This window comes from Mustela putorius, unplaced genomic scaffold (assembly GCF_011764305.1).
Source record: "Mustela putorius furo isolate JIRA1106 unplaced genomic scaffold, ASM1176430v1.1 tig00000224_pilon_pilon_pilon, whole genome shotgun sequence".
Taxonomy (NCBI): domain Eukaryota; kingdom Metazoa; phylum Chordata; class Mammalia; order Carnivora; family Mustelidae; genus Mustela; species Mustela putorius.
In genome coordinates, this window is record NW_025421321.1 from 20,466,643 (window position 1) to 20,490,141 (window position 23,499).

The 23,499-nt window shown below is 40.2% G+C and overlaps 1 protein-coding gene across 24 annotated transcripts in view; it reads right to left on the reverse strand.

The window, feature by feature from the left end:
* Nucleotides 1–23,499, reverse strand: part of NRXN1 (neurexin 1) — a 1,166,360-nt gene that overhangs the window by 586,412 nt on the left and 556,449 nt on the right. For all 24 annotated transcript variants that reach the window (XM_045077824.1, XM_004752835.2, XM_004752837.2 and 21 more), the window contains 3 exons: nucleotides 22,013–22,135; nucleotides 8,741–9,122; nucleotides 7,448–7,638 (listed from right to left, as the gene is read on the reverse strand). In XM_045077824.1, the coding sequence (XP_044933759.1) occupies nucleotides 7,448–7,638; nucleotides 8,741–9,122; nucleotides 22,013–22,135 (696 nt within the window). The remainder of the gene's footprint in view (nucleotides 1–7,447; nucleotides 7,639–8,740; nucleotides 9,123–22,012; nucleotides 22,136–23,499) is intronic.

The window sequence follows — 23,499 nt, forward strand, 5'->3', positions numbered from 1 at the left end:
TTATAGACCACCTTTCAGAGCCCTCGATGGCTCCACTTAGTCTCTCAAGTAGTCTGTTAAAATATTTCTTCCAACAAATCCAGAGAATTCATTATTTTTTTACAGGGACCCTGCCTCCTACCATCCCTCATTCTAGTCACAGAGACGATGTTATGTTCCAATCAACCTTACTCTCCAAGAATTTGGCACTAGGACTCTGAAACTCAAGTGAGCCTCTCGTGGGTATCTGAATTGCTCAGGGGTGAAAAGCCAGGTCCCTTTCCCAATGCCTGTGATAGCAGGGAAGCCAGTGTGCCGAGAGGGAGAATAATGAGGGCTTTTGGGGAACCAAGAGAAAGCAAGTCACAGCCCCAGGGGAGACCAAGAGAGTGAAGATGCTGACTTGTTGCTGACAGGTTTCCCAAATACAGCTTTCATGAGGTCCAGCCTTAAACTTTTTCTCTCTGACCCTTGGGTTCCTTAAAGGATATACGTTGAGTCACTTCTTTTTTCACTGAAGTTAGTCTGAATGGTTTTATGCTTTTTGTACCCACAAAGATCTTTGTCTAAATCTCCTTTTAGAAAAAGAAAGAAAGAAAGAAAGAAAGAAAGAAAGAAAGAAAGAAAGAAAAAAGAAAAAAGAAAAAAGAAAAAAAAAAGAGGTTGCCCATGAAAACTCTGAAGACCCAAGTACTTCTTCGGTAAGAGAAATGTTACCAAACTTGGCTTCTCGGATGGCTCTGACACCAGGAGCTCTTGACCAAGAAGCTCATCTTCTAAAAAGACATTGCTATGAGCAATGAAACTTGTCTTCCCTGGCCTATGGTAAAAAGTCTTCAACTGGGAATTAGAAGACCAGATCTAGAAACACTAATTGTCTGTATGGTGGTGTTGGCACATTTCCCTTGAGCACACTGGTCTCATCTGTAAAAGAAACAACTCAGACCAGTCTGTCTCTCAGATTACTTTGAGCTCTAAGCTCCTATGATCCTAATGGTGGGAAGGTAAACTTCAAACAATAGGTTTAGAAGGCGTAGAAAAATTTAAACATAGAAAACCTATGCCCAATGTGGAAGAGACTCCAAAACAAATACAATGAGTGGAGGAATTCAAAAGAAAGCAGAATTGTTGACTGGGAATAAAGAACTTACAGTCTGTTCATTTGTCTAAGTTGGTCCAAGGAAGCAGAAGGAGGAACTTTCATACCCTAGGTCAAAGAGGAGGTCCAAGACAACTGGGCATGGGGAGGAGATGTCTCATGGGGAGTGGGGGTGACAGTGAGATTTGAACACACTCACAAAGGCTTTGCAGTAAAAAGACCAGACTTAGACTGATATCTGGAAAGCCTGGGAATCCATTGGAGACACCAGGAGAGAAATAATTGTTTCCTATCTCTAATTGTCTTTCAATTCTTGTGTGGGAAACAGAGTAACAGATGTCAAGTCTTGCTTTTACATACTCAGAGCCTGATGGTCTCTATTCTGTACTGTGCCTGCAAAGTGGTCTCTTTTCTCCAGTTTGCCCCCATCTTCTGCAGTGAAGCCAAAGGAATGACTGTAGATTGAACTCTACCCTCCTGCTTGAAACCCCTTCTTTCCCTCCTCCTCACCTCTGGCATGACACTCAGGGCCCTTCTAAATAAACTAACCACCCCACTCCCTTTTAAGAAGCTCACAGAGCCTTCCAGCTCATGACCTCCTTCCCAAAGATCATCTTTCAAGTTTCGGGTTTTATGCCAATGCAAATTTAGTTCTGTGTGTACAGCTACTTGGCCTGAAGAAGTAAGCCTAACCCAGAACAGTGGGGAAAGAGCCCATGGACTTGTGTTCTAGGAAGGTCCACTCACTGTATGAGACCGCGTCTTTGGGGGAACTTGAAAGTGAGATGAGAGAGAGGAAGAGACAAAGTGGGAATGCACAGGAACAAAAGCAATAGTTTGAAGCCACAAGGCAGAAGCCAAGCATAGGAGAAGGCAGGGAACAGAGAGAAATTATCTCTAAGTGGGAGAAGACACCATTGAGAAGGGATTGGCAGTAGAGCTTGAAATTAGGGAGCAGTGGATATTCACGTCCAAGGGAAGACCTGGGAGGGCTGCTCTTGAGATCCTAGTATGACAGACAATCAGAACAAAGTTCTTATTCTCTGAGTAGCCTCATTGTTCATCAGCTGAGAGGATTTCTTGTCTCTCTTCCTAATGGATCCTTAAAATAATCTCCCATTAACTAAAGTAATGTGAGTAAATCTCAGCTCTTCACAAATTAAAAAAAAAAAAAAAAAAAAAAAAAACCCTCAGAAAGACAGCTTAAGCAACAGGACAACAGATGCCTGCTTCCAGTTTCAATGTTATCTTTTGCTTTAAAAGGCTCTACTCAGAGTTGGACTCTTCTCTGAAAGTTTCGTTTTCAGCAAATTGTCTGGGCAAGGCACACAGTCTGAAAATACACAGCTCAGGCATACTGAAACATGATCGGGACATGGGAATAAAATCTGAATCACGCAAGAACAGCAGCAATGATTTGTCAAAAGGCAGCATTAAAGAGCAGAGAGAGGGGGTAATAGGTGTCATATTCAGGATTGCAGAGGGTAGGTAGCTGAGCGTACCATCAAGATGAAAAGAACGTGAATACTATTCATCTTCAGTCTTTGCTGAGAGGCTGCAAGTATTTGAAAGGGCAGTCCTGGTTGGTTGTCTCTGATTATGGAAACTTTCAGGCGCTTAGTCACAGGATAAACAAGAGCAGGTGGCTGCTTTCAAAGTAAGATTTAAGGAGGAATATCAAGAAGATTAAAAAGCAGATAAAGGTCAAAAGGAGAGAAGAGACAGGGTGGGAAGACAGAGTGATAGCTTGCTCAAAGCCCTTGAGGGCAAAGGATAAGGAGGGAGTGGGACAACAAAGGCTCACACTCTGCCTGGGCTGACCTAGTTGGGGATTATTCACTGGGAAGTAGTTTGCTAAGTGGCCACCTGAGGGCACTGTATTCTCCACACTCAGAAATCTATTTTTCCCCCCCAATCAAGTAAATTATCCTCAATTTGCTAAAGGATAAACTTAAGTAATGCCCTAAAGAAGGGTGCCCATGGAAAACAGGGGCTAAAGACCATCCTTTCTGCCTATCTTTGTTCTTTCACTAGATTAATGTATGAGCAAGACTGACCTTAATTCAAATCCCTGGATGAAATAAAATAACCTCATTTAAATCTATTTAGTGTTTAGTAGAAAGTTAATAAGTATTCGCTCCTTCTCATATACATACATATATAAACATATAAATGTGCCAAATACAGGAACAAGAGAAGGAACATAAGGAGGAATTACACGAGCCCTTTGTCTCTCTAAAGGGGGCAGGACTCAGAAGCCCCACAATGAATGCGCAGCTGTGCTAGGAAATCATTGTGGAGAGCAAATTTATGCTGCTCTTTTCATTGCGTGATCCAGCTTGTACATAATAGCCAGAGGGAATAGAACACAAACAGCTGGGAAATAAAGATGAAAGCAAAACTGTATCAGCAGGGAGAGCCACAGAACCCCCTGAGAACTCGGCAGTGTCACGAATGATAATTTGAACAAGGTCACCTGCATGGGATTCCTCCTCCCTGAGAAAGATCATTAGACTCCTGCCCATTTCTGACCATCTCCAGTGGAGTCAAGGTGGAGAATGGAATAAATGGTTCCTAGCTTGCAAATGTCTACACCAAATTCCTCTCTATATAAGGACACAGAGATGCAGATAAAAGCATACGTTATTATAAAGGCCCCAAACATTATTAAATGGCTGAAAACAAAGAAACTCTGCTTCAACACAAGGAGAGCCTGTGGAGGTTCCCCTCCACCTCAGGCTTGTAAGGCAAGTTTTCATGGCCTGATGCTGCCCTCTAGTGTTTTTTTTGCGGTATGGTAACATGAGGAAAAAAAATACTTAAAATAACCCTGAAGTAACCTATCCATGTCTCTTTGAACCAGGCCTGATAAAACAAAACAAAAATAAAATTCTAAAATAAAAGCATAACCAGGATTTGTCCCACATTCCAGAGTGACTTAAATTTTGCTTCAACAGGGACACCGCATCTTTTCAGGGTTCTGAAACGCATGGCATCTACATTAGTGAGTGGTCTTCAAAAATCCAGACACCGGCCATTTCCTGCACCTCACTCTCAAGTGTCTACGGCTTCAGTCTGTCTGAGGCAGGATCCAGAAACTTGCATCTCATGAACTCCACCACATGACTGTGAAGGGGTCATGTTGGCTGACCTCACCTTGAGAAGAACTAAAGGCCGTGGCAGAGACTTTGACTGTAGAGTAAATAGGATAACTTTCTTTTAATTCTTTAAAGGCAAATATACATGAAATAAAACAATGGACCAAAATAGGTCATCTTTTATTTTTCCCATATTTAGAGTGTCTGAACTCTACCTGACTAGCACGCTAAGAAAACAATGCTGTTCAGGTCAGAGTGAAGAGTTCCTGGATGCTCTCCTATATCAGTCAGCCCTCCCTAATTCCAGTGGGTGTCCAGGTGGAAAGGAGAAAATGCCTGGTTGTTTTACTCATCCTTCTGAAATCCCTTAAACATAACCTCCCCTAAAACTCTCCCTGGTGCCATCAGATTTGTTTTAATGCACTGAAGTGTCTCCAGGGTGTCCTATTCTTCTCTATCCTGCAAATGCCCCAAGTCAATCTGCTCCATGGGACAGAAAGCTTCTCAGGACAGGAACTCTTTCCGCCTCTTCAAAGATGCACTCTCTGGGACGCCTCAGAGACTCAGTTGGTTGCCTGTCCCGGACCAAGTCTGGCATCAGTGCTCCCTGCTCAGCAGGGAGTCTGCTTCTCCCTCTTACCCTCCCTGCTCTTGTGTGTGCTCTCTCTCAAATAAATAAATAAAATCTTAAAAAAAAAATGTATTCTTCATTCTTTGCACAGAGAAAGTGCTCAGTAAACACTCCTCATCTGGCCAATGCCTCTCACCACATACAACAAAAGTTCGTGGTGATGGAAGATAGGCGAAGTGTGGCCACATGACCATGCTCCCTTCTTAAGCCCCATGTGGGTGGCACACGTGGCAAGCGGGCTTCTTTGGGGTGATAATCACCATTGGACCACACATTTAATTTATAAGCCCACAGCTTTGGCTTTTAACTTTCAAATTTCAATTTTAGAAACTTACTTTCACTTTTTGGCATAGCCTGATAAATTTGGAAACACACAGGAACTTCATGAGATAAAGGGGGTTGTCATTAGTGCAGAAGCTCTATTCAGCTGGGAAATTTACTTCAAGTTTAAATAGTGATTTTTTTTTTTTAATACAGATGCACTCAGTCAGAATTCACTGCTTAGTATCTAAATATTATATAAAATGCAATTTTCAACTCATTGTTTTAGTTTCTGCTTTGTAGATAAATAAAGCCTTTCTTACACTTGGAATCATGAAACACTCAATGTTTTGATAAAAATCAGCTCGAGGGTCACTTAGATTTGTAAAAGTTCCCCACCAACACACCGGAAAGAAAGCTATACCATGACCTCCTATTACCCTCACTTCAATTTTTTAAATGAACAATAAGCAAATATTTACCTCAGGAGACAGTGTCCTGGTTGTCCAGTGAGCTAGAACCCAGTCCCTTGCATGACTTCGCTATACCCTCAAAGTGTATGTAGGTCTGTGCAGGTCACAGACATCCACCAACCAGGAACGGCTTCTTTTCCAGCCCCGTTAGTGTCCCACACAGTGTCCGCAGTTTCCAGTAAAATTCATTTATGATAACTGAGGTCTCCCTCTCCACAAACGGGATACCATCCAGCTTTAGCTTTGGTGGCTGACATGACCAGGACACCAAATGTTACAAACTCTCCTTTTCCCTTGATAATTACCACCTGAACCCCCTGTGCAAAACAGAGGGACTTACAAAATAGGAAAATACGGAAAATGCACTCCATTCTCTTCAGTCAGAGAGAAGAAAGAGAAAGAGCTTTAGCCTGTTAAAGAACATTTCCTTTGAATTTCATTTTCCTCCCTGAGCTAAGCTATTAGCCATGTGGACACAAACAGGATCGCTTTGAAGTTAACAAGAGGCCCACTCGGAAAAAAGGAAGACAGCCGTTATCACACATTTTTATGTGTTGGACAAATATAGTCCCAGGATTGTAAATATATTCTACAATTACAGGATGTGAAATACTTTTCACCTTATTTAGAAAGAGCATTTTTCTCTAGAAAGAGTTCTGTTGGATTTTCTTTTTCCCTTTCTCTAACTTCTCCACGTATTTATCTTTTGAATCAAAGGAAAAGATCCCGTCAATATAAATCAACAGCTCTTTTCAAGCAAAACTGTGCCTACAATGATTCCTGCAGGGCTGTGGAGTACATCAGGATAGGGGAGCAATGAGGGGGTGCCTCAGAACGGGGGCTGTGTTTACTGGCAGTTGTTTTTATCCCTAGACAAGCCATTCAAAGCTCAGATTTCCTATATTCATTTAAAAAAAAAAAAAAAACATGCTGATAAAACCTGGTCTGGGGCACCTAGGTTGCTCAATGGGTTAAGCCTCTGCCTTCGGCTCAGGTCATGATCTCAGGGTCCTGGGATCGAGCCCCGTGTCAGGCTCTCTGCTCAGCAGAGGCCTGCTTCCCCCTCTCTCTCTGCCTGCCTCTCTGCCTACTTGTGATCTCTCACTCTCTGTCAAAAAAATAAATAAAATCTTAAAAAAAAAAAAAAAACCTGGTCCAGTGTTTGTTGCCATGTTAAATGAGATGAGAATATTTGAATATGTTCTTAGTGAATCACAAGGGCCCATTCAAATAGAAACTTCTGTTATTTTCTCCCATTATTGACATGTTTTCTAAGCATTAGTCTTGCTCACTTGAGAAATCAATAGGGAAGGAAAAAGTCTGTTAAACTTTCTTAGCAGCTGGTGATGGAAGCATTCCGACGTGTGTGTGTGTGTGTGTGTGTGTGTGCGTGTGCGTGTGTGTGTGCGTGTGTGCGTTGGGGGTAGAATGTTCTAGCAAATTCACTTCTGGAAACTTAAGGGTAAAGGCCAGGCTCAGACCCCTATTGGTCAGAGGCTTTGTAAGTATTCAGGAAACCTCACCTTCAGTAAGCTCTAAAAGAAACTCCTTGGGTATCTAGTTATCTTGACCCCAAATTGATTAAAAACTGTAGGAACTGAAGAAACTTGCAAGCAACCTACTCGTCTTTGTAATATCAAGACTGAGAACATGTTTTCTCTTTAAATTTTAATCATGCATGCATTCTTAGAGGTTGCATTTTTTGAGCTATTAAAAATACATATGTTTCTGCCACATTAAAGGGGAAGAGAAGCTTGTGTGTTGTATTATTAAGCATGTGTTGGAAATAAAATTCTGGTCAGTCTTTGCAAACAGTACCAATACACACACTGCAAAAAAAAGACCTGCCATGTGAGTGGAGCCCATGTGGGTTCATGCCTGCTACTCTGACTCGGTGTGCACTTACTTTTGAGGTCCAAGTTCCTGGCTCCTGCGGTGATTTGTGTTGTGATTTTCGTGTCAATCTTGACAGTGTGGAGATTGCTGGTGTCCCTTGATATCATCACATTGTGCCACTGATTGTCATTGAGAGGTTTATTTGAGCTCCCTTTGATGAGGTTAGCACCATTTCCCAAATCAAACACATAATGTAAGTACCTGAGAAGAAAGGAAAGGTTGAGAAGGTGCCATCGTTTCTTGAATTTTTGATGGAGTCCAACTAGATATTACAAATGGAGTTTTTTTTTTTTTTCCATGTGGTTCAGTGCTTGTTAGAAGTCAGACAGTGAGTTGTACAAGAAAGTAAGAAACAATACGATTTCATCCAGGAGGATTACTCATTGTCTGCATTAGTGAAAATTATTTTTAGCATCTTGGTCTACAACACACCTTATGACACTGGAAGGTCACCTTTCATGACTCATTCCCTATTTCCACCACTATCTCCATCTTTTGCCAATTTCTTACACCTGCCCTCCTTTTGTCTTGAATGCCTGTTTCTTATATGGGAAACATGCAGTCATCCTTCAAGACTCAGCTCTGATATTCACTCCCAACCTAATACATTTTCCCAATTTCCCCAAAGACTCTGCTGAATCTTTGTACATAATCATCTGAGGCAACAGTTCATGCTGTTTTTCCATTATATCTAATCATTCCCCATTTTAGTGCTTGGTATGTTCTCTAGTCCATTTGTAGCTATGTTATAATGTTCACTGATTGAAGGAATGAGTACCCCAATCAATTAAAAGACCTCAAATTTTCCTCACCGTTTCAAGGAAATTTAACAACAACAACAAAAAATTCCTTCTAAATTCTTCAAGGAATTCTGATACAGAACTAAATATGAATTAATGAGATTTTGTGGAATTAAAGTAATCTGATTACTTCACATTAGGTAATTAGCACACATTTCTATACATTTGTAGAAACTCTTTGGTAGAATTACAGTGTGCATAGTAAGGAAAACAACATTTGAAGTGTACAATTCATGGAAGGCTTATCATTATCATAACTCAGTATTATTTGTACCTTGTAAATGAAAATGTAGGTATAAAAGACTCTACTGATTTTCTATTAACTTTATAAGATATCTTCATAAGATAAGAAGTCATCTGAGCAAATATATTATTTAAGCCATTCCCCCACACCCCTGCCCACTTCCTTAGAAGCCAACATATGTGTTAAATGTATATGTTTGGATATTGAGGTCCATTTTGCAAATTTTTATTCATTGGTCAAAGAACTTACATATACTCACCCTTTAACTAATTCAACCACAATAAAGTCATTTCCATCCCCACTATTATATAGAATTAGTCCATCTAGGGATGTTGTCTTGAACTGGAAAAAAAGATGCATAGAAGTGTAGGCTTGCAATGTAGCTAAGGCAACATAGCTTGATTTGGTCTTGAAGGTGACAGGGTCTGCTATGATGTTCCTGAAGCCAAATCTGGCATTGAGCTCGCAGTAATCTATGTCACCATTTTTACACAAGTCAATGTACGCCATTCCATTAAATGTCAGGCTCTGGAGGTGTCCAATGAAGTTGGAGGGGACAGAAGACAAATACCGGCGTTCTGTGATGATGCCAGTCTCTATGTTGTGAAATTCCAGCCTTGTGTGATCACCTGCCATTTGACCTAAAAGGGAAGATAATGTATTACTATAGGGTTTTTTTGTACCTGAAAGAAATGCCCAACTTGAGACTTCCATGACAATGATCACCTTTTAAAATACAAGGATTCAAAAGCCCATTGACTTCAGTTAGAATACAGTACAAACATGGCAATGATATTAAAAGGTGAGGCTGGATACTTAACGATACTTAACTTTCTTAGGTCAGTTTTTTTTTTTTTTTAAAGATTTTATTTATTTATTTGACAGAGAGAGATCACAGTAGGAGAGAGGAAGGGAAGAGATCACAGAGAGAGAGGAAGGGAAGCAGGCCCCCTGCTGAGCAGAGAGCCCGATGCGGGACTCGATCCCAGGACCCTGAGATCACGACCTGAGCCGAAGGCAGCGGCTTAACCCACTGAGCCACCCAGGCGCCCCTCTTAGGTCAGGTTTTAATCTCTGTCCAAATTATAACCTTAACAAAAATAACCTTCAGTAGGCAAAGTTACAGAATTTATTAAAGTGGAAGAAATAAAGGAGGCAAGAAATAGAGAAAAAAGAAGGAAGGGGAAGAGGGAGGAAGAGGGAGGAAAAGAAAAAAGAGGGAAGGAATGAAAAAGAAAGGAAAGAAGGGAGGGAAGAAGGAAGAAAAAGGGAGGAATTAAGAGGAATGATCATTGTCCTAAGTCAACCCATGAGAAAGTGAAACATTCCAGTTTGGTGAGGATGTGCATTTCTTTATAAAGAAAAAACTCTTCAAGGGGCACCTGGGTGGCTCAGTGGGTTAAAGCTTCTGCCTTCCGCTCAGGTCATGATCTCAGGGTCCTGGGATCGAGCCCCGCATCAGGCTCTCTGCTCCTTGGGGAGCCTGCTTCCTCTTCTTTCTCTGCCTGCCTCTCTGCCTACTTGTGACCCCTGTCAAATAAATAAAATCCTTAAGAAAAAAGAAAGAAAGAAAGAAAGAAATGCTCTTCAAGAAAAAGAAAGTGGGGGGCACCTGGGTGGCTCAGAGGGTTAAGCCTTTGCCCCAGGTCATTATCTCAGGGTCCTGGGATCGAGCCCCCCATCAGGCTCTCTGCTTGGCAGGGAGCCTGCTTCCCCCTCACTCTCTGCCTGCCTGTTTGTGATCTCTCTCTCTCTGTCAAATAAATACATAAAATCTTTAAAGAAAAAAAAATAAGATTGTGTATTTTCTGATACTCAATCGCTAAAATGAAGGGCTGCTGACTATTCTTCCAACAATGAACCATGAAAATGTGTCTACAGTTAAATATGCACATTTCACCTTCCCTTTACTGTGCTGAACAATTCCCAGTCTTTCCGAACACTGGCCTCCCATCCACTGCCAAGTTTCCGTTGATTTCTTCTGGACGCATGCCATTTTCTTTGCATTTATGTTTTGGATACTTCAAGTGGGTATACTATACAATATCAAGGCATGCCCAGTTTTGAAAATATGAGTAAAATTAACTCCCCTTACCCTAAAGCACAATTATTTTTTAAACACTCTAGAATGAAGTTCGGTTGCAGATTTATTTATTTATTTATTTATTTTATTTTTTTTTTTTAAAGATTTTATTTTTATTTATTTGACAGAGAGAAATCACAAGTAGGTAGAGAGGCAGGCAGAGAGAGAGAGGAGGAAGAAGGCTCCCTGCCGAGCAGAGAGCCTGATGCGGGACTCGATCCCAGGACCCTGAGATCATGACCTGAGCCGAAGGCAGCGGCTTAACCACTGAGCCACCCAGGTGCCCCGCAGATTTATTTATTGATTAACTTTTCAATTCAGCCCCCATGCCTCTGCATCCCACCGAATTACTCTGTCAACCCCATGAAAGCCCATCCTAATCCCAGCTTTACTTCTAAAGTGATTACTGTAACCTATCTTACTGTTGAAGGTAAAATAAACAAAGATGTGAACCTGTTTCTCAGTGTACAACATAAAGTACTCTTATCATTGCTAGTGATTCGCTCCCAGCATCTTGCTCTTGTCTAATTAAACTGCCATTTGCTTTCTTCTGAAACTCAAAAAGGTCATTTAAATTGCAATCAAGTTCTTCCAGGTGCTAGTTTCACTACTCAATTTGGCATAATTGGAAAATTTATCGAGCTTGCCCTATCCCGTCATCCATGATATTAATGAAAATACTAATTAGAGCAATCCCAGGATCAGGCCCTGCGAAAAAGCACTGAACCTTCTTCCCAGGTGTAATGAAGATTGAACAACCATCTCCATGGGCCTCCCTCGACCAGTCTGACAGATTTCCATTTCCTTAGTCAAGACAGTAAAATATTAGATGGCATTTTGAGGAAATGCTAGTGAAACATAAAAGGCATGCTTATTCTTGTGCAAGAAAAACTGTCTACATACATAATTGATTTTGATGCTTATAAACTCATTGGTGTAAAAAACTCTCCCCTGAGCTGTACTTAATTCCGCTTAATTTCCACACTTCTTTACTAATCCTTGATCCTGGTAACAGCATTCCCACCATCCCTTGATTTGTTCTCTTTTCAGCTATCAGTTTTTTTTTTTCTTCTTCTTTTTTTGCCCCTGATTTTGTCTATGCAAACTTCTTTTTAATACAAAAAATATGACCATAAATAATTGTCTCTCCCCCTCTTTCTTCCCCATGATGCCTCCTTGTTGTCTGTCAGTTGTAAAAATAGTATTAAATCCTAAGCATTTATGGTTTCTTGTATGACATCATTTCTCTCTCTTTCAGTTCTTTTGTTCAATGACCTCAATACTATTCTGTGGGGACCTACTTCGTTGTTAGCAAGTAAAAGGAGGTTTTAATAATTTTCAAATATCATACCAGAAACACTGAATTAATAAGCTATATAAAAGGAAGAATATAAAAAGCTGGAGAAAAAAAATCACTTGAGCTTTTATACTACTTTGTTTTTTTATCTATTTCATTGTGTTAAAATCTGAGTCTTAACTCAATGAACCTACCTCAAGCCTGAAACTGTCAACGGTTTTTTCTTAAAATCTCCATTAGTGAGACAACAGATAGTAAAGAAACGCCACCCCCAGCACCCCCTCCCCCAAATTTCAAGTGCTTAAAATTAAATATTATCTCAAACTGTCAAGTTCTTGATAGCTCTGAAACATGGAAGCGCATTTTGCTTAGCAGGACCGAGAAGTTCAGTGATAAAAATAACAAGTGATGTCTGTTTTCTTTTCTCAAAGGAATAGAATATGTATGCAGATCATAAATAATAAAAAGGTAGTAAAACAGTTTGGGAGCAACCATGGCCCAGTTACAAGAAAAATCATTATAGCCCATGTTCAAGAGTCTTTTCTTTCTTTAATAAGCGTATATAAATCGCATTGACAGTAATGGCAGATACGCTTGCTCGCGAGGGAAAATTAGCACCAAAAAGCCATTATACACTGACTAAGAAGACATTAACTGCTGCCTTCTAAACATTTCTTTTTTTTCTCTCAGAATTTACTTCAGAGTTTAATCCTCTGGTAGTAATGTAACCACCTCTACTATTAGACACATATATTGATTATGAAAAAATAAAGGACATTAAAGGAGAAAGATTTTTTAAGTTTCCAAGCATTTAGAGATGGAGTGAAGAGAATCTGAAGTTAGCAAAATGCCTCTGACCAAAGGGTATGGGTGTACCCGACTGACAATGATCTCTAATGAAAATCGACCACTGGACCATGTGGCTGCACAGAAGTCCTACCATGCAAACCAAATCTTTATACCCAAGGAGATAATAGTATCAGCCATTGTATGTTTAATCTTTTTCAGAGTGGGGCTATATTGCCGCTGCAGAACAAAATAACCCTCAGCCCTATATCAACTTGTTAATTCACTTAAAGTTATTGTGCATGTGGTGTAGATATATGTATACGTCAGGTGTTTTGTGTTAGGAAATGAAGAAATAGTATCGTGAGGAGCAGACTTGGCTCCTGTTTTTGTAAAACTTATGGTATATTGGAGGAAAGGCAGACAAGAGGAGGTAAGGAAATGATAAAATATATATGACAAAACCAAAAAAAGTTAAAAACTTGTTACGAATTTGATAATCGGGGAGTTGTGTCGGTAAATATGGAATGGGGGCCTGAGATGATATTTAAGTGAAATCTGAAGATTTAAAAAAAGAAACACATGCTGAGAGCTGGAGAAGCAGAACGGGGAGGTAGACTCCAGGAAGGGGAACCAGAGGAACACAAGCTTTCACGTGAAAAAGAGCTAGAGGGTGTGGCTGGAGACTCAGGGTAGGTGAAATCAGTGGCTCACGGGAAATGGGGAGGAGAGTCAGGAGCCAGATAATCAGGCCCAGTGCCTCCTGATTACATTTGCCAGCGTGAGGTGGTGGGGGGGGGGGGCAGGCAGAAGCCATGAGTTGGTGTTTGTGTGTATGCGCTCAATCTCTCTAATATAGTCTCTCTCTCAAACTCTCTAATAGTAAAAATTGGAGACAATTTGAAGTAAAATAGAGCAGAAATGGAAATAAAAAGACGTATGAAGTGAGATAATTTTGCAGATATAATCTGTAGGATTTACCAATAATGAACAGGTAGTGGAGAGGAGGGAAATTTTAAGTTAGGGGGTCCCCAGCAAAAGAAAAATGAGAGACAGCTTCCATGACATAAGAGAGAAGTCCTTTTAGCTCTGCTTACCCAAACACACTCCCCACAGAACTTCCTAGGAGGTGTCAGTATTACGAAGAAATGCAGAAGCGTCCATAGTTAAGGATTTCAAGGGGAAAAAAGTGAATGCAAAAGCTAATGTCTCTACCAGCCTGGAAATAGCCTAACCATATCAGAGACATTAAATCAGTGGTAAAAACTCACAGTGCTATTTCAGAAGTAAACAAGACCCTGTGTTCCTTACCTGAGATGAGGGCCCAAGACCCTACCCAGTTTAGAGCAATTTTGGACCCTGTCCGGAGCAGTGATCTTTGCTTCATTATAATGTACAGTCTCCGCCCAAGGGGGGGAGCCTGAGTGTCATTAACATAATTGATGATGCAGGTCTAGGTATGCCGTCTAAGTACACTTGAGCAAGCTTCTACCTGGGATAACAACGTTCGCCTGATTTGAACATCATTCCTACCCCTAAATAAAAGGAACCTCTCTCCTCCTGTGTAGGGAGTCACGGGCTTGGAAATTATTCCTCGTCCTCTCTTTTTGTCACAAATATTGTTTGCTTTGTGTGACAACTCCACCTGGTGTCGCCACCATCTGTAAGGCATCAAGGAGTGAACTCGGGTTAACTCCATTACCGGATGATGATGCCCAGCCTGCTGGCTTGAGTAACTGCACACACGGTAAATGTCAGTCAAAGAAAGACACACTATCATACACACACACATACAAATCACAGAGTTCCAGATTTTTTAGACAGACTAAGTGAGGAGTTGAAACCTAAGGAATCCCATATAGCCTGTAGAATCCTTTCCTCTCTAAGGCCTAGGGAATCCCTCCCTTGTTAAGTTTCTTTGCTGGCAAAGGCTGCCAGGCCTCACGGCCCTAGGTGAGGTACAGACATTCCCAAGAATGAATGGCCTGAGTATGCACAGTGCTGTGTTCAAGGCTTAACAGTATATTTAACTCTAATTTAAAAATGAGGTCAAATGTAGGAAGAAATGCATGAAGAGTGTCTAGTGCTTTCCTTTAAATTTTTTCCTGTTTAGTGTAAAATTTAGTAAAAAAAAAAAAAAAAAAAAACAAACCCAAACCAAAACACACACACACACACACCATGAGGGAACAGAAGGCTGGCTGAGGACAAAGCAAAAGTTGACACCCTGCAACCTTCCCCAACCCCCACTCCTGGGTGGGACATATGTGACATTCTTTAGGAATCTATGACATTAACTATCTTAATGTCAATACCTTGCTAGAGGAAAAAAACCTGGACAATGACAACACCTCAAGGCATCTGGTATCTTATAGGTCATGTAACACATGAAAGTTCTATTGAAATCTCCCTTTTTCCTTACCTTCCCCAACCCCATCCTACAAAACATGCCCCCCTCACAACCTCGGGGCAGCAGCTCTCTCTGCCCATGGGTCCTTCCTGTGCTTTAATAAACCACTATTTTGCACCAAAGGCGTCTCAAGAATTCCTTCTTGATCATCGACTCTGGACCTCACCCCACTGAACCTCACCTGTATTCTAAAACTTCATCACACACCCACACACAACCAACCAACCAAACAAACAAATAAAAAGCCATTGCTTTCCTGACTCATGGTTGGCTTCGAGTCGTCACTGGAGTGTTTGAAAAAAAATTTTATTTCTAAATTTAAGCCTTAGTGGCGAGTTTCCATTGCCCACTTTGGAAACTTTTTCCATGCTACATAAATCAAACCTTTTTTATTCTTATGAATTGTTGGCTTTAGTGAGATCTCCACAAAACCTAATCTCCCAAATATGAATCACCTTGATGAAAATTCACCAGTTAAAGGTAAATTAATGTGAAAATAAAACTGTCTTTAGCTCTGTGCAGCAAGATGCTGGGAGCTGGAAGAAAGAAAAAGGTGAGGTAGGCTTTTTCCTTTGGAGGGGATTGGGGGGAAATACATAATTTGTATGAATCATCAATATTTACTTGGCTTATATTCCCATTCATTTTAAAACTCTGAGAAAGACTATATTGGTTTTTACTACTGAAAAAAAAATCAACTCCTACACAGGATAAAATCAAGTTTCTGCTCTAAAGCCTTGGGCAATTTTGAGAAAGAGTAGATGGCAAGCTAATTTACTGAAATACTAGTTTATATTTTGTTCTTTCTTCAATTCTAAAAAGCTGGCCAAGTATTTTGGCAGGAAGTGGAAGCTGCTGGAAAATAATGCCTTCTCCAGTCTTTTGCAAGGGCTGGATTTGCAAGGTTACTCTAGAAAAGAAAAAAAAAAAAGGAAAAGAAAAGGAGAGAACAGAATGCATTTGAGGACTGACAGAGACAAGGGGATTACCACCAAATACGAGAGAGGAGGGAGAGAATTTTCGTGGGATTTAGAAGTGCTGAGTTCCGGCACCCTGCTCTCTGCTCAAGGTAAAGGGTTCAGAGAGAGTCTGTGAGGTACACATAGGGAAACTGGACCTGGACCACAGCCCACAGATCCTGGCAGGAGTTAGCAAAGGCCCAGTCTCTCACTTAGGACAGGAGCAACAGGGTTCTTGCAATTCAAAGGACAAACTGGGAAAAGTGTTTTTGGTGAGAACAAGTACAGAAAAAAGACAAAGGGAATCTTTGCCTGATCCAAGGTAGGGAGTAGGGAGTGGAGGCAAAGATGACTCTGATTAGCTATCGTGTAAATCCAGAAGCAATACCCAAGGCCTTTCTGATTTAAATTGTGCTGATTTAAATGGACATAAGACAATTAAGAAATATTCCATTTCATGCACACCTGAGTAGGTGGACCAAGATTCATATTATAATTTTAATAATACATGCTAAACAAAAACCTGGTAAACAATTGCCTTAGGATATATTTGTCTTCCAAAGTTGGGAATTCTAAAAAGGATTCCTTTTCTTTCAGATCATAAGCCAAACCTCATCAATGGCCTATGGATTCCCAACAAAGTCTTACATGCCAGAGTCCCAGTAAGAACCAGCCAAGGAGATATGAGTAACTTTGCCACAAAGAGTTAGTTCATGCCCAGGAACAGCACCATGGAAACCCGTGATGGCAGCTTAGGAAGGATTCCTCAACAGAGTTCTTTTGGGAGTTCCCCATTGAATAGGCCATTCGTTTGTTCCTACATCTATAAGCAAACTATATCCATGTCAGTATCTATTAATTCTGTTTCCTAACATGATCGCTGGTGGTAGATAAATGCATGGCCATTTAAATAAACAAAGGGATGGTGTATTCCCTGAAAGGTGAAGAAGGCAATTCACTGAATTAGAACATAGCTATTCATTTAGAAGCTTAATAAGAATCTATGCAATTGAAAATATGTATCTTGAATTTTCCATGAAAATTAGATGGCAATTCATTTAGGGGCTGTTTCTGGAATTTTCTATGTTACATTGATCATATTCATGTTCCGTTCATTACTTCTTAATTCAAAATGTGTTGCACTGATTTTTTAAAAGCATGCTAGTGTTGTACATACCTACAAGGCTAAATACATAATACTGGGAAGGACAAATTAAATTAAAATAAAACTAATTATATTTCAAGTGACAGTATAACTACACTAAAGGAAAGGAAGATAGGAAGAAAAGAAAGAAAAAAGGAGGGAGGGAGAGAAGGAAGGAAATGAGGCAAATTATCATCCAAGTTACTTATAAACTCAGCATTTGATGGTATCTGTTAAGGCTTAGGCAGTGGGGAATGAGAGAAACAAACTAATCCTAAATTTTGTTTTTTAGTTGATTTATTAATTGTAGTGGTATGGGCAATGTCAAGAAATCCTGAAACTATTTTAGATTCATTCTTGGATGTAGCACATAAGTTACTGACATCACTGGGAGCAAGAGTCCAACCACAGAAGAAGGAACATGGAAACACCAAATGCGGGAAGTCAGGAAACAATGATGTCAATATGGCGGTACCACTGTGAACTCATATTTTCTAAAATACGCATATATGCATGTCTATGTGCACATGTATTTTTGCAGATTTGCATTCACTGTGTGGATGACTTGGGTTTTATCAAAAGGAGTAGATATGAGGAGTCCGTACCTAAGGTCATGTCCAAGAGGTTGTGAATACCAAGCTCCCAGGGACAAGGATGGGTGAAAAACACAGAGGAACTTTCTTCAGTTCAGTGTGGGTGTATTTATAGATACATATGCAGGTGTATGTGTAGATACTTGAATATATTTCCTATCTTTGTCTGCTGAAAGGATCAGGAAACAAATATACTTGAGGCGCATCAAGCACACCAACCACCCAGATTTGGAGTGATAATATCATTTGTGACTAAATGAAGACCGAAGGGCTGATTCTGGGGCTGGGGAATGGTAGGTATCAACTGTGCCTGGAATGTCCTGTTATGGCAGAAAGTAAGGAAGAGCCAACAAAACAAAACAAAACACCCCAAACCCACAAAAACAAAAACACCTGAAAATGTCACAGTATGACAAAGACCAGCTTCGTGGGACTCACACAGGCTCCCAAAGTGGGACAGTCTGAGCACCAAAATAATTAAGTAAAGTAATTATAAACTTTTGGAAAAACAGAAACTCGTGGGTCCTTACCAATAAGGAAGAAAGGAAGGGAGGGAGGAAAGAAGGAAGGATGAGTTGAAGGAAAGGAGAGAGAAAAGGAAGGGAGAAAGGAAAATGAAAGGGGAAAAAAGGGGAAGAAGGAAAAGAACAAAAAGAATTCTGACTCGAAATGTACAGCAAGTGCTGGAGGTGGAAAATAATCATTCTGTAACTCCTGCAGGGAAGACTGGATGAGGAGACAATCTTCAATGGATGCTAAATCTAGAGAGAACTTCTTGTGAGATACAGCTTATTTTCATGGTCTTAATGTCTCTCCACAGACAGCTTAGTAGTGACAAGGGAGAAAATATACTCTTCCTGCAGAGGGGGAACTGGACTGAGTGTTGACCAAGTGGTTACATTAAATCACCACCGGTCAAGGGCAGGGACGTCCTGAGCCTTCACCTGGGGTACTGGAAGGAGGCCACAATGACACCTATGCAATATTCTACCCCCAAATGCAAAATCTGACTTTAATCACAAGAAAGCATCAAACACAAATGAGTGACTCTATAGTGACAAAAGGTGGGAGATTTATAGATTTCAAAAATGTCAATGTCATGAAGACCCAAAAAAAAAAAAAAAAAAAGTCGATAGAAATGTTTCAGATGAAAGAAAGCTAAAGAGACCTGAGAACTATATGTGGTGTCTGACCCCAGGCTGCACACTGTGCTGGAGGGGAAATGCTATAAAAGACACCACTGGGTCAACCTTCTAAACTGAAGTATGGAGGACAGAACAGATGAAATATATTGCATCCAAGCAACATTTATTGAAGTTGGTAGCTCTTTGTTATGTAAGGGGATATCGTTATTTTTAGAAAATGCATACTTGAGTAGTTAGGAGTAAACAGCCAGTTTGTATTTAAGTTTTGCTTAACTGGTTATGGAGAAAAAAATAGTCATGAAAATGTCAAAGGAAATGAGATACAATGTTCATAAGAGTAAAGATATATCAGTGTTCTTAGTACTTTTTTTTTTTATTAATTTATTTGAGAGAGAGAGAGGGAGAGAGAGAGCATGAGGGGTGGGGTCAGAGGGAGAGGGACAAGCAGACTCCACACTGAGCGTGGAGCCAATATGGGGCTCAATGCCACAACTCTGAGATCATGACCTGAACCCAAACCAAGAGTTGTTTGTTTAATTGAGTGAGAAACCCAGGAGCCCCAGTACTGTATTTATTTTTTATTTTTTTATTTGAAATTACTTCTAAATAAAATTTAACAAAATGTGTTACACCATACTTTTGTTTCTATCCTTTCTTCATCCACTGAAGTTTAGGACTTGCAACTTTACATCCTGAAGCATCTAATATAATCCCACAGGATTTATTTTGCTCAAAAAATATGCTCTCAGATAACTCTCAAGCTTTGCAATAGCCTGAAGGTCCAGGAAAAATAAACGCCTTAGTTGACAGCATTGGCCCATTTGCCCCAAAAGGCTTTTCTAGCTCTATCAACTACCATATGGATTCAAGAAGCAAAACAAAACTTCTCTGTCCCTGAACACTGGTCTGTGTAGCCCCATCAGAGCCCTTCTGCCTTGTATGAATGCTTCCCCCACATATTTTATCATTTTCATCACCCTCTCTTTACAGCCTAGTTCAAATATAATCTACTGCTTTAAGCGATCCTTGAAACCAGGGTCCTCAACTTCTCTTCTGAACCCCAAGAACATGAGTTGCTTACATCAACCATCCAGCCCATCATCTACTGCCCTAGACTCTCAGTTCTTGTTAAAGTTTTAGATGTGTGTCTGTCTTCATGACACAATGTTGTATCTGGGAACGTATTTGTCCTTGAATCATACCCTTATTAGGATATTAATGAATATAAAATAATGGACCATGAGTCGAAAAACAAATCAAAAACAACAATATAAACAAGCTTAGGTCCTCTTCTAACTTCTGGCAACAGTGGCATTTCAAAGACATAGAAGTCACCAAACCCCTCTGAACCTCAGTTTCCTCATCTATAAAATGAGGGTGCATACATCTGGTCTATTTCATTGCACTGTGTGAGATTTAAGACAAACTGAGGGACTGATGAACATTCCTCTGTGGTTTTCACCTGTCCCTGTCCCCGGGAGCTAGGTATTCACAACCTCTTGCACATGATCTTTGACACTAACTCTTCATTTCTCCTCCTTTTGATAAAACCCAAATTATCCCAACGACGGATGCTAATCTACAAAAATGATTCATTCTTCTTCTAAGAGTCGTCCTTGACCTAAACCAGCTGAACTTCAGTTGACACTCCTGCCAAAGCCCGACAAAAATTCTGCTTTCCTTCCTTAAGTTCACACGGTTCCTTAAAGCCTTCTCATGTTTGGCAATTTTGAATAAGGGCTTATGTTAACAACTTTCTGATTGAATTTCTTCCTCAGGTAACAAAATGATACAACATAGGGCGCGAGTCCCGCATCGGGCTCTCTGCTCAGCAGGGAGCCTGCTTCCTCCTCTCTCTCTCTGCCTGCCTCTCTGCCTACTTGTGATCTCTCTCTGTCAAATAAATAAATAAAATCTTTAAAAAAAAAAAAATGATACAACATAGTAGTGGTTTCTAAGTGCTAATCCACGAACCAGCTGCATGAGAGTCCCCTCTAAAGAGATTTTCAACAAACAAATAAAAAGCCCCCCAAACCTAAAACAAAACAACAACAACAAAAGGAAAAGAAAACCAATTACTGGGCTCCTCCTAGACTTTCTCTGATGTCAGGCCAGGAACTGGTCCTTTTAAAGCCCTTCAGGTGCTTCTGAAATTAAACTGCACCTACATGTAGAAAAAAGTTCTGGAAAGCCATAAAGGGCTATTGAAATGTAAGATAGTCAAGATAGCTAAAATTTGGTAGTTTGGTTCATTTGAATTCAGAAACGATTCTCTCAAAAGTTAAAATCCCACACATGTTATTTCCACATTGATATAATCAACCGATCTCTGATCATGGGAACCCCTCAGGGCTGAATGTAGGACACACTTCCCTGCTGCACAAGGACTATCTTGTGTCTTGTTCTAAAATAATTAATAATTTTAGAGATGTTCTCTTAAAAAAAAAAAAAAAGAGTTAATATCCCAGCGGGTCATATGCTTGGAGTTATTTTCAGCAGAAAGAACAAAGGTGCACCAATTCCTCTTTCTTTTGGTTTCCCTAAGTCTCTGGGGTGGATTTTACACAGTTCACCTCAGTGAGGAATCTGCATACCAAGGATTGAACATGGCATCTTTAATATTAAAGTTTAACCGACTGAGGTAAATAGATCAGAAATGATCTATTACAGCTTATAATGAAAAAGTGGTTCACCCGACAGAATGCCAGCATATCTATCAATTTCCCCAGACACTAAAAAGTGTAACTTGCTGCTGTTCATCGCCCAAATATATAAAAAACAAAGAAATTGAACAGAAATTGGCATGTAAACAATGACTTCAATATTTTATAAGGCCCTAAGATATTTATCAAGCTGCAGCACTGAAATATATGACATCTTCTTGAATTATTAAACAGGAATGAACATGACATGAAAGTATTGCTCATTTGAGAGAAAAAAAAACATTTAACATGGTGCTTACTGAATGGCACTGTTGCTGGAAAAATTGGAACAAAAAAATGAACTGTGTGTATCAGCATCAAGTTGTGTGGTTGGTTTTCACAGTTCCCTGTAAGAAACGGGAAGGACTAAAGCTTCAGCAAAAGAAAAAGCAATGGAAACAGGGAAATTTACCTGTCATGGCCTGTTGGTCATCCACGGTTAACTTTAAACTTTTTCCCCGACGGACCACACGCACCGTGTGCCATTCGTTATCATTGAGGTTATAGCCGGCAAAAAGGGTCTCGGGACCTTTGCCTGTAGAATATGCCAAACAGTCGTTATGGACACTCAGAATCAGTCAAGCAAATGAACCTCACAGAGAGTGAGAGAAAGAGACAAAGTAAGGGGTGGGGGGGGAGCACAGGAGAGGGAGGAGAGACAAGAGAGAAAGAAATGAGAGAGAGGTGAGAGAGAGAGAGAGAAAGAGAAGAGAGAGAGAGAGAGAGGAGAGACTGGCTGGATCAATTTTCAAGCCCATTAGAGTCAGAGCAAGCAAGGAAAATGACAAGTTAACAGACATTCAGGTGTGACACTTTAAGAAGATCTTTAACATTATGCATTGATCAGACAAGGGAATGAACCTTGTTGTCATAAATAGGCACAGTCAATACAGCATCGGGAAGCGTCCCAAATTTGCACACACTTGCTTGTTGTTGTTACTGTGGCGGTTATTGTTTTTCCCAAGGAATTCTCTGATCTTTGCAGTTATGGCTTTCTGACTAATGAAGCTGACAGCAGTGTTGTAGCCTCTGACTTCGGGGAGAGAGCAGATCCTAAGCTTCCGGTGCAGCAACTAGCTGATTAGATCCCGGTGAGGAGACTGCCTCGGGCACCGAGTTGTGTGATGACTGCTCTTCAGTCCTGTATCACGTACTTCCGATGTCCCCCCAGTTCTTAGGTTTATAGAATGTTGTGTCTAAAACCTAAGTCCAGTGGAGTGGATTTAGATAAAGGTATTGACTTGTGGGAAATGAGGAAAAATGTCACCGCCGATAAAGGTCCAAAGTGAGTTTGAATAGCGCTAGTGGGTAGGGATTCCCAGCTGAGGACCAAGAGAGAAAAGGCAGAAATGGAACCACCTGGGAAAGAAGCTGCCGGTGAATCTATGTAAATCCATACAAATCAATTACAAATGGATTTACATGGGCTTAGAATAGACAAATCATTTCAGAAAGTTGTTTTATGGAAATCACTGAAAGGACAAAGTTAAACAAACATCCCTCTTCTATTTAAAAACAAAGCAATGAAAAAAATTAATATGCCTGGAAATTTTTTAATTAAAAAAGTATTTCCACTAATCTGACACTATGACTCACTGGAAAAAGTAAAGTCTTTAAAGATTCGTTATTTGGGGATGGATTTGCCTCTCCGCGCCCTCGTTTTCCAAGTACTGAAAAGTGTTGGTATGCTAAAATAATGGAAGACATGGCATCATTGAGTTTCATGACTTTCAGCTGACTCAGGATCAGTCTTGGTTCAATAATTTCTTCAACCAAATTCTACCGGCAAAACCAATCAATGTCCAAGACTCATAAGAGGACATAGAAAAGGTCAATAAGAAGGAGAAAGAGAAAAAAAAAAAGGAAAAGGAAAGGAAAGGAAAGGAAAGGAAAGAAAAA